This window comes from Corvus cornix, chromosome 2, assembly GCF_000738735.6.
Source record: "Corvus cornix cornix isolate S_Up_H32 chromosome 2, ASM73873v5, whole genome shotgun sequence".
NCBI classification, from domain to species: domain Eukaryota; kingdom Metazoa; phylum Chordata; class Aves; order Passeriformes; family Corvidae; genus Corvus; species Corvus cornix.
This window is the reverse complement of record NC_046333.1, coordinates 37653919-37665581: the sequence shown is the minus strand read 5'-3', so window position 1 is coordinate 37665581 and position 11663 is coordinate 37653919. Positions and strand designations below refer to the sequence as shown.

Sequence of the window (11663 nt, the reverse complement as noted above, 5' to 3'; positions counted from 1 at the left end):
AAAATTCACTTAAATTCTTAAAGGTGTTAAAAGTCATACACAGTTCTGTCCAGTATAAAATTTTATATCCAGAGAACTCCTTATGTTTACAGCAATAGACTAAACAAGAGATGAATTTCCATCTTAAAGGCACTATACTATCAGCACCTTGATTCGTTACAATTGTATAGAACCTTTGAAAAATTTCACAAAGAATTTCCCTTCAGTATAGAAAGCTTGATATGTTTATTGCACAAATTTGAATGAGGATCACCATGACAGCCATTATGCAAAAACATCTTGTGCTGAGCTCTGAGAATTGCATGAGATCGCTCACTGCTCTTTCAGGTTGGAAGGTGCAAAGGTAGAACTCACCTGTAACAGACCACAACCCTTCCCTGCTCTTTTGAAGCACACAGTGCAGGCATTAAGGCACAATTCCTTCCCATACTCAGAACCAAAGGGCACTGGTAGCACCATGATTTTACTTTGTGGGCTAAACCCAAACACAAAAGTTAGCATTCACAATCTACACAATGCCCAGTACAGATCTTCAGAGCAGAAGCTCACAGTCCAGCCACTGGACAAGTCCTCACGTATCCTGAAAAATCCTCTCCACTGCTTCTCAAGGCACTGTAAAAAAGCCTTGAAAGTGGGTACAGAGCCTTTAAGTATATTTGGACAGGTTCAGCTGGAAAACACCAAAGCTGAGTGTCCAAGCAGGCTCCAACACCACTGCCAAGCCCCGTGGTGAAGAATGGAGAAGACAATTCCCAGATAGATGTACTGGGCCAGTTGCTTCTTTTCAACAGGCTTTACTACCAGTTACAATGTACAGAGATGTTTACTTTGCCAACAGAAGAAATTCGAGGCAGTTGTATCTAACAGCATTTATGCCAGAGCTCCCATCACTCTCCTGAACAATCCCTAATCCACTTAAGCCAAAATCAACCACCTTAACGGAAGCAATTTAAATGGGTGGTTTAAATAAGGTCAGCTGATTTCATCAGAAGCAGGCTGGGAAACAAGCAAAGGGCTTTGCTGACAGAGCACGAGGGGTAAGAGACATCCAGCCACACAGAGCTCCTGCAGAATCAGACATTTAATCCAGCTCCAACAGCATTCTCTAGGATCAGTCTAATTAAGAGACAGACATTTAAAGCCAGCACCTGACACCAGAAGCATCAAAGGGGCATGTCAAGACTGCAGACCAGTCTGCTCAGTCACTGCAGCAAGGAACCCCACCTAGACTGGGAGGGCAAAGGAGCTAGGAGTGATAAGGAAAGCTAGGATATAGGAAGCTGATAAAGTTAAAAAAAATAACCTCACAGAAGCAGAGAACAGCACACACACAAGCAAATCTGCTTCTCAACTATTTTAAAATAAGAGCAAGAACACCTTATGAAGCACAAGGATTAACAGCACCACCATGCATATTAGCCAACAATTGGTTTGGAAGTAACATTTTAGCAACTGCCTTAGACCTATAACCATCATGTGACTTGCTCCTAGTATTTAACTACTGTGTGACAGACTATTGCCAGGTAAACTGCCAAGGCAGGGGGATGACTTTACACATCCCTTTTTGTACCAGTATCTCCAGTTCAGGAATGGACATGAGTAACACGGCACTTAGGTGGGGAAAAGCCTCTAGAAAAAGCAACCGAAACCCAGACCTCAATTAACTTATCTTCAGGCTGGGAAAAATAACAGGAAAAATTACCTCAAGATAAAAGTCCAGCCATGGTGCTGCATTGCTTAATAAGTACTAGCAGCACAGTGTTGCTCTTACACTATATTTACAGCTACTAATTACAGATGAAGATTTAAAGACTATAGACATTTTGGTATGGAAAAAAATCAGTAGAACTCTAGGCAATAAGAAGAAACCGAAACAAGACCATTGGAATGTTACTCATATGGGCACGGTCCCCAAAGTAAGACATTGCAGATCATAGTGGAGGTATTTCTCATTATGGATATTCTGTATCACCAGTAACACCACCTGTAAACTGAACATCTCTAATCTACCCAGTTATCAGAGACAGCTACAGCAAGCGCTGACTGAAATCAGGTTTTAGTGGAAACAGACACTAATAAATATAAGGAAAAAAAAAAAAAAAGCCAGTCCAAAGAGCATTTCTTCTTTACAACACATGAAATTCTATGAAGGAGAGTATCTCTTCATGAGTAACTCTGAAGCCAAGCTACAGCTTTAACTTGGTGCTTCACACCACCTGGCAAAATTTTACATCCTCCAAGCAAAGTGTAGTTTTAGGCTTCAGTCTCAGGCCACAGAGAGAAAACATCACAAATTCACACTCATCAGAAAGTGGCAGCAATGGAAAAAAACCAACTTTGACCTGCTATTGCAGCCCTTTGTCTTAAAACAGCTTCCTCTTCCTTTCCCAAATACAGCTCAGCCAGGTTCTGGAGGGCTTAGTCTCAATGCTGTCACAACAGGTTACTGGACTAGGAACATGCCAGACTGGGATATCAATGAAATGCAGTTAATGCCTGGGAGACACGGCAAATGTCACGAGCACTCAAACAAGAATTGTTTTTGCATAATCAGCTTTTTCTCATCTGCTTTGGTATTTTGGAACATCTCCTGGCATACAGCAATTTGCTCTGCTTTTGAAGGCTTTCCTCTTAAGAGAGGCGTAGCAGTCTTGCTTTTACCTCAGACACCAGAAAAATGCTTTTCAGCACTTCATTTCTTTTACAGCCATCAGCATCTGGTCTGACACATCCATCACTTGTCCAATACGTGTCCCATCAGTAGTGTTCCTTGCAGTCCTACAGACTGTTGCTTGCAAAACAAATCAAGGGTACAAGTGCTTATTTACCTGTTTACCAACTGAGCTAGTCAGCAAGAAGTCTCAAGCTACTGCCATATTTATAAACACATAAAATGGTGAGGTCCAAAACCATTCTGGCAAAATTTAGTATTATGTATGCATAAACAAGCTGCATATGGTATTATCCTTGCAAGTAATATTCACCAGGGTAGTACCAGTGTGCTGTAAGCTTTTTTCCATTGATATTCAGATTGCTATTTCTGGGGCGGCTTCAGGAAAATATTTATTCTTTCTCTTACTCCTCTCACTGCTGGCTTTTCAAGTTTCTTCCTGCAACTGTTACAGCTTTCAAAATCATCTGAAAGAAGATTCTGGTATTCAAGTTCAAACTTTGACAATCATGGGGTGCAAAACTGTCTCCTTAATATACCATTTACATTACCCTCCCCATAAACCCCCTGGAGTCTACTACACCATTACACTGATCTCCACAGATGGAATTGAGACATAGGAATAGTAAAAACATTCCAAACCCTCTTACTTAAGGACAAGAATTCCTGTACAGTTCCCTTTTACATTCAGTTTGACCAGGAAGTACAAAAATGAATTCCGCTGTACTAATTTATAACTTGCAACAGAAGCATCTGGTCCATTTAACCAGGAAATACCTTTAGGCTACAGCTCAGAATTTATTAATTTAATTTAATTTATAAATTAAATTAATGCCACAGGCATTAACTTTGTTAGTCACCTCTGTCAAAATCAAATCAGCACACTGTTTTCCTGAAGTTACTGTATTTAGACCCAAGGTTTTTTAGTGCCTGTCACCCCAACAGGTGGCAGGACTACTTAATAAGCAGGACCAGTTACCCTAGAACATGATGCTCAAAATGCCATTACCTGACCTAAGAATCCATAAAAATTTTATGATGAGCAATGTGTACAAAATTGATTAGAACAAAGAAACCGAAGTTGTTACCTACAGTGCACTGAAAGTTCATTTTAGTTTGCTCCAATTAAAAAAAATAAAAAAGAAAAAGAGGAAACAATTTAAACAATTTCAGGAAGTTAGCTTTGTTTATTCAACGGCTGATTTTCTGTGGCACTCTGAGTGTTACCAGGATTTTCAGAGCATCCATCGACGTTTTGTTTTCGCCTGAGAAAGAGCTCTGTACCAAATTCAGCTGCAAATGCAAAAGTTGCAAAAAATCCAAATACCTGTGAAAGTGACAGAAATATGTGATTTTAAAATGCATAAACAGTTATAGCATACCAACACTGTTTGGAGAGATTTGCTGCACCATTTTGTATACATTAATAATGCTTATATATTAAGATTACAGTCCTCCTTAAATCAATAGTTCCATTTAAATTAGACACAGGTCAGAAATCATAATTCTAGCACATTCATTGCTGAACTTTTTTACAGTTTTCGTTCTCTTAATCAAGTGTGAACCTTATACTGTGTTCTAATCAACCTTTAATAGTAAAAGTGTATTAGTTTCATTTCCAAAATCAGTTATTAAAGTAGCATGGCATTGGTGATATAGCAGACCATTTATCCAAGAGAGGGCTGCTGATTAATGAGAGTAAATGAAGAAGAATAACACATGGAAGGTGAAGGAAGAGAAGATTTGCAGAGCCTGGGTCAGCAAGGGAGAATTAAATGACATTTTGTGAGTGGCATTTCATTACTAGTCATGGCAAGATGAGAAGTGGTAAAGAGAAGACAGCTTTTTTCAAACAAGGAAAGAAACATATGCATTATTCTAACTCTACCTAAATTTTACACAACTGGTTTGGACCAAAGGAATTTGACATTAATAAGTATTAAATCACAGTAGTTTTCATTTTTCCTGCATCAGAAAAAAAGGCAAACCTGAAACCTGATTTATACTCGAACTATTAGGTCTAAATAGATCTATATCACATAAGAAAACTATGCAAAAGTGTGTATCTCTAATACCTGATGCTGCCCATGGAACAGAATTATCTTGCTTTCTTTTCCAAATAATTTTTTCTCATTCAAGAATTTGATCTTTAAACTCACATATTCACAATTCCAAGGTTATTCAAAAGAAGTATTCAAATGACTAGGGAATTATGACACCTACAGCATCCCAAAGCCCCTTCAGTGCCTTGCCCTGAGCCTCCTCAGTGTTCCCTGGGAGATGAATGCCCTGTTGCTCTACTGTTTCTGTCACTGAGGAAACTGCTGTTCTTATTGCAGACTGTGCAGGTCAGTGTTGTCCACATGTGCTCTGTAATGCCTGGCAAAAGACAGGATTTCTTGATGACTTTGTGAGGGGGTGACATTATGAAAGGACAATTGAGGAAAACCAGAAATTTCAGAAGTAGGGCATCAGAGAACTGGGGAAGCTTCAAGAGATGACACTGTTGAACAGCAAGAGATGACAGGAAATAATACAAATCCAAGGCAGCAGGCAAAAGGTGGGGAGCTGCAAGTGCACACAGAGGTTTCCAGCAATCCTGAGGAATGCCAGCTCCTTGGATTTCCTATGGTAAGTTTCTCAAAGGTCTGAAATAGCTAATTCCTCCTGAAACATCACAATGCACTGAGTTCTATTCCCTGCCCAGTTTCTTCTCTGCAAATTGAGTGAAGTTTAGAGGGAAGAGAAATTAACATACCAGATAAATACAAAGTAAATCTTGTCATTTTAAGACTTACACAGGCAGCACGTTCAACAGCAGAGCCAGAGCAGGTTGCAGAGAACACTATTGATGCTAACAGAAACCAGGCACCTATGGCTGGCACAGCCCAAAAATTCTGCAAATATATGTAAAAACATATATAATTTAATTGTAGATAGGTTACCTAAAAAGAACAAACATCATAACAACAGCTGAGTTAACCTGCCTGTGAATTTATGTTTTGATACTGTGATGCTAGTGGAAGCTTCAGAAAATACATGTTGACACTACATTCCAAATGATATTCAACATTATCAGCTATTTAAACAGCATTACCAGATATTTAAGGGAGTCTGCCCTGGTTTTGTATTTTTAAAGTGTTTAATTAACTTCATTTAACCTTTTTTCACAATCAAATTCAAGCTCAGGACAACCATGATAGCTTTATTCCCTATGTAAAACATTTGGGAAATTAGAAAACTGTAAGTAACTGTGCTCATTCAAACCTTTTACTACCCTCCCTTATCTGTACTCTCACATAAAGACCCTACTGTTTGCTCTGAAGGCAAATAGGAAGGGACACTTGTGAGACAGAATAATGTTCCTACTGACTTTACAAAGCAACTTTCTCCCACTGCTGGATCTTCTGAAATATAAAGCCATAAACTGTAATGAGGTATGATTATTGCCAAAAAGGAGGTAGTCTCCACCCAGTAGGAAAACAGATAGGGTAAACTGATAAATTGCAAGCATCATGCTGGCGGTAAACTGTATTCCACGTACGTACATACACGTGATGGCTACACTTTAATGTTAGTAGCATTAATGTGGAAAAACTTTGCCACACAAATCCTAAAATCCTGCAGGTAGCCAACTTTGAAAAAGATGTCAATATAAACTCTCAAAGTTGGCTCATTTTTTAACTATAAGATACTTTAATCTACCCTTTACATGGAGAAGAAAAGGAGATTCATTTTGCATAGCCTTTTTACTCCACAGCAGACTTTATGCACTTAGAAAAAATGGTTTCCTTTTAAAAAAAAAAAAATTTCTTACCAGTTTCTGTACTTTCTCTTTCCCCAGTGATTCATACATATCAGTGCAATACACACACAGAATCAGGAGGCTCAAAAGAAAGGCACTGCAGCTTATGAATTCAAAGAAGTAAAGTCCACTACAATAGATGCAATCGTCCACAATTTCTTCACAAACAACAGCCACAAAAGAGAAAATCTGCAAACAAATAACATGCTTGGGTTGGATCAAGTCTCTAACATCTTCAACAAACCGGCATCTCTGATATGAAGATTAATAAAGCTAGCTGCGACAAAAATCCTCAATCTATAATAAGTTTGGTAAAGTCCTGCACCATTTTCTTATAGGCAGAAATGATTATATAATGACATGGTTTACACTTGGCTGTTATAGGTGGTCAAAAAGTTTACACCTGTTACCTCACTTGATAAAACTTCAGAGAAAGTCCACATAGCCAATACTCACATGCTTGTGACTCAGTAATGACGGAAGCTCAACTGTTCTGGTAGGAACCGAAACTTTACACTATGTTCAAGCTGTGTTGGACAACGTTTAATCTATGCAGAGGCTTATCTTCACCTTCCTGCCACAGTATGTTTTGAGAAAAGAACGTGATTTAGGTCCTGTATAGTCACCATATCCGTGCTGCTGGATTTTCTACCATTTTATTGTGCAAGAAGGAATATTGCTTTATTTAACTGTTCACTTATTTTGGCCACTTCTTGCTAGTTTCCTTCATCCCATAAAGTTGGCATAGCTTTATAGATCCTCGTCGTAAGGAGTTCACCAAATTAAAACAAAACCATGAGTAGGAATCAGACTGGGTCATAAAACTGAGACTAATATAAGAATGACAATAACATTTTTAATAAGAGTATGAGGGCAATAAAGAGGTTGACAGTTCTTTGTTTAAAAAAAAAAAATCTAAACTTAATATTCAGAATTGTTCTTGGAAAATAACCACCAGTCTTCAGTTTCAGTTTTCTGACAGTAAAAACAACAGTTTAGCAGTAGGAAGTGTAAATTCCCCTTACTAAGCCAGGTCTCAGACGGGCACTTTAAAGAATCATGTTTTGCAAATGCAACAATATAAAGTAAACAGGAGTTTAGAAAGGGAAAGAACAGCGGGGGGAAACTTCAATATTACTATCAGGCTTCCTTTCTCTCCCACAGTGGCTGGCAACACAAACTTCTCAGCAGCACTTGCACCTAAACCAGTGAACTACAATGGCTGTCCAGGAATGTTTTGAACTCTGACTTTCCAGTTTGTATGGTTTAGGGGTCTTTTGGGGGTTTTCTTTGCATTTCTAAACATGTGATTACAGCTGCATCCAATGACTTTCAAATTTTTCGCAATATGAGCTGTGACATAAGTTTTCATGTACAGGGCTATTTCTTTTTATAAGCACTGGAAACTGAACGCCATCACTTCCACTTGGGAATAAACCTGTCCTTAAAAGAAAGTATATGTCCAGATAACCATAGTATGATCTAAATAATGGAAAAAGATCTTCTCCACTGAGTGTACAAACAAGTTGAAAAAATCCCATTCAAAGAGCAGTCATAAAGGGTTCAGTGTCAAATAATTGAGATTTACCAAGTGGAATCCTGTGTGGGACTTGCCCAAGTCAATATTCAATTTTTTTATTTATAAGTTGAGTAATAAAATAGAGTACATCAATTAAAAAAGTTGGCTTGAAGAACTTTGAGTAAGTGCTTTGATTAAGTTCGTATATCAGCAGCACATTCATAAGATGCCAGAGAGCTCTGCTTGGGTTTCTTAGCTTGCCCTTTGATATCACTATCAGGGAAAAAAGGGATTCCTCTGTTGTCCTACTACCACTAAAAACCAATAGTTTTAAACACCAAAATAATTGTTAGAGAAGCAGTTGTTTCGGATTTTATTTTGTTATTAGTCCTATCTGTCTGTACGTACAGCAGAAATTAAACAACAACATTTCTCTCACCAGCAAGAAATTATTCATTGATACTGACATTACTGCTGGAAGTTTCTAAACAAGTGTCAAGTTTGTAAAGAAGATTTAACAAGTGAATTGACAGAAAAGAATACTACAAAAATAGAGCAGATCTATGAACTTGCCAACAAGCCTGTGAAGATGCTCAGCAGCGGGATTCCCAGTACAAAATCTTCTAGTTCAGATGGGTGGACATACTAATTCTCTATTAAGTCTGCACAACTGGGGCTACTATCAGCTCAAAAAGGAGCTGATATTTAAGCCTGAATTACAATTTTCCTTTCCACCTAGGGCATTTTGACTAAAGTTAAACAGTTGATGACAACTCATCCTGCTTTACGTAAGAATTAGTTTCTACCTCAGAGTTGGCACAATACACACTGTGCCATTTACCTTTGTGCAGAACTTGAACCACTCATGGACTAACAAAAACATTCCATCTATTAAAAAAAAACCAAAACAAACAATAACACTCTAGAAACCTGTGCAATAGCATGCCTCCCAGCATCCTTCTGGCAGTCACATTTTCCTTGTTCCATTTGCTCAAACGAACTGGTTAAGGTTATAATGTATGCCATCATTCATCTGAAGAAAAGTGTTTCTTAAGTCTAGAAGCCAGATTTCTGCAGGTGATTTCAGAGTATTTTATAAAACCCTTGATCACCTCTACAATGAGGAGAGCTCACTTTCTGATTGCCATACCCTGTTTAGCAGTCCACACAAGCAATTATCAGAGCATAATTCCAGTAACAACCACTATTGTAACACAAAGCCAATAGATGTTAACGACCATCACTGGCATTTCCAAAAATCAACGCTTTCCCAAAAGAGGAACCTTTTTCTTACTGGAAATACTGAGGCTTCCACCTTCAGGAATTTCTGGGGCTTGTTTAAAGTGTTTTGACTGAGAACTCAAGATCTGTGCTTATTGATAAAAGTTACAAAAAAGGAGGGAAAACTGTTGGAAATTAGGAGGGTGAACAACTATAACTCCATTTTCTTTTCCCCCTCACTGAAAAATGGGTGCAGGCCATAAACTGCTAATTATTTAAGAGCATGTCAAGCAGCTATTCACCTTGTTTAGGATAATGATAGTTTTTCCTTTTTTCTACCTAGAAAGCATTTTAAACAATTTAAAAGCTTAAGACTTTGGTACACCAGCAAATTTGCCTACATAATCACTTATTTTATTTTAGTCAGTGAACCTACTTAAATAAATGTTCTGCTTGTCAGGGAGCAGAAGCCAGCAGATCTTGCTTTAATAAACTCCAGTAGATGAATTAAAAGTTTATGTTCCATTATATTTATTTAAAGCATTCTTGGGTGTGATTTTTTAAACACTCTTAGAAAACTTTTTTTTTGGTAGTGTTACCATTATCTTTATGAGCAGTAAAGAATAGTTCTGGTTGAGGGTTTTGACTGTGTGTGAGATGAAGCTTAAAACCCATATGTCCTCTTTTCTGCAATGGTGAAGTAGGGAGAAAGGGTTGGAAATCACCTACAATTCCTGTGAGCATGACACATCTGACTCAAAAGCCACTGTGTTGGCTGCAAAATGCATGCTGACACACATTTGCAGTCAGCTGCCCTTTACCACCATGGGTTTCACTCCCTTCCTGCCAGCACTTAAGAATGACGATCCTCACGTCCTTATCAGCAGTCACACTGGTACATTTTGGAAGAGCCCATCACCAAGCACAGAACAAACAGGAGCTAGCACCAGGAGCCCAGCTGCTTAATTCAGGAGTAACACTACACGCAGTAAAAAAGCCAGCACTATTTCCTAGTGGGCCCAGGGTTGCCTGACACGAAGTGATGTCTCATTCAATGGGCCACCATCAACGTTACACGTCTCTGGTGCAATTTTCCACCACAAATCATGGGAGACTCCTTAATTTTAGCATGGACAGCGCAGAGTGACAGGCTTAGAACGGGCTGCAGGAGCAGCAAGAGAGGAAAGTCTGGAGCTCATGACCTAGTAAAGCCCTTCCCAGTTCTACTGCCCTATGGTGAGGTTCAGTCAAAGGCTTCTTCCTCCTGCTTTCATCCAATCCGGTCCTCAGAAGAAAACACTAAATTTCCTGTAAGGCTTCCCTCTGATTTTAAGCCAGAGTGGCTGGTGTTTAAGGCCAGCAGGCAGCTGGACCACGGCGGCTGCAGCACCGAGCCTCGGGCACACGACGCCGGCACCATCAGATGTCAGCACCTACTCCCGCAGCTCGGGCATGACGAACGAACACTCTCATCACTTCCCCACCATAAACCACTCTGAATCTGCATTATAAGGCACCATGCCAGCTTTCCACCTGAGTTACTGGTCTGCACAACTTTAGTGACCCCATGCCACGTCCCAAGTCAAGACACCTTCCCGGCGGAGCCAGCCCTTTCCGACCGGCAGAATCCATTCCCTCGAAGCCTGTCTGCGGCCATCTCCCCAGGCTGCGCTGCATCATCGAGGAGTTTAATTTTTAAGCGGCGCGAGACCGTCCTAAAGCCGAAGGTCATCACAACACGCTCGTTTCCATGCCAAAGCGGGACCACCCCGCCCCGCCGGGCTCAGCCCCGGGAGACTCGAGGTCTCTCCCCGGCCCCCATTCTGCCAGGAGTGCTCCCTCCGCGCCAGGCCCGGCACGTCCCGCGCGGCGAGGGGAGGAGGGCACTCACCGCCTGGACCACCTTGGCCGCCAGCCGCCATCCCCGCAGGTGCTGCAGGGTGCAACCGAAGGGGCGGCGGCGGGGCGCCTTCGCCTCCGGTTCCGTGGTCTCGTTGTAGACAGCGCCGTTCTCCATGGCCGGCCCGGGCCGCCAGATGCCAGCTGGGAAAAACCGAAAGCAAAAGGGAGGCGGTGGCGGCGGGCGGGGCGGGGCGGGGCGGGAGAGGGGCAGGCGGGAGGCGGCGGGAGGCCGCGGTTCCACCGGCGGTTGGTCCCGGAGGGACAAAGCCGCTTCCTGCGGCGCGCGCCAGCGCGCCCCCTGGCGGCCTCGGGCGGGGGCGGCCCGTGAGGGGCGGCCGGGAGCGCAGGGCTGCCTCAGGCCCGCTCTGTGCTCAGTTCGCTAACCGGGGCTAAGTAAAGTTTACAAGATAATTCACTTGTCACACGAGATTACAGCATCAGAAGGGGGTTTTAAGCCAAAGCTTTCCCTGCTTACATTCACATAATCAATTAGGTTGGAAGAACCCTCTGAGAGCATCGAGTCCAACCTGTGACCATCGAGTCCA

The 11663-nt window shown here is 41.1% G+C and overlaps 1 protein-coding gene across 1 annotated transcript; it reads right to left on the bottom strand.

The window, feature by feature from the left end:
• Positions 1-2699: 2699 nt before the first annotated feature.
• CMTM6 (CKLF like MARVEL transmembrane domain containing 6) lies at positions 2700-11303 on the bottom strand. The gene is made up of 4 exons (XM_010399359.2): positions 11108-11303; positions 6489-6665; positions 5470-5568; positions 2700-3998 (listed from the first exon to the last, which is right to left on the bottom strand). The coding sequence occupies exons 1-4, from the start codon at positions 11231-11233 to the stop codon at positions 3849-3851; spliced, it is 552 nt and encodes a 183-aa protein (XP_010397661.2). The 5' UTR covers positions 11234-11303; the 3' UTR covers positions 2700-3848.
• Between the last annotated feature and the right edge of the window lie 360 nt (positions 11304-11663).

Excerpts from the sequence above, each read along its gene's own strand:
- CMTM6 (XM_010399359.2), bottom strand. The coding sequence starts at position 11,233 with ATGGAGAACGGCGCTGTCTACAACGAGACCACGGAACCGGAGGCGAAG. Across the intron at positions 6,666-11,107 it reads CGGCCAAGGTGGTCCAGGCG|ATTTTCTCTTTTGTGGCTGT; the intron begins GTGAGTGCCCTC and ends ATTTGTTTGCAG. Across the intron at positions 3,999-5,469 it reads CTGTTGAACGTGCTGCCTGT|GTATTTGGATTTTTTGCAAC; the intron begins GTAAGTCTTAAA and ends TCACTTTCACAG.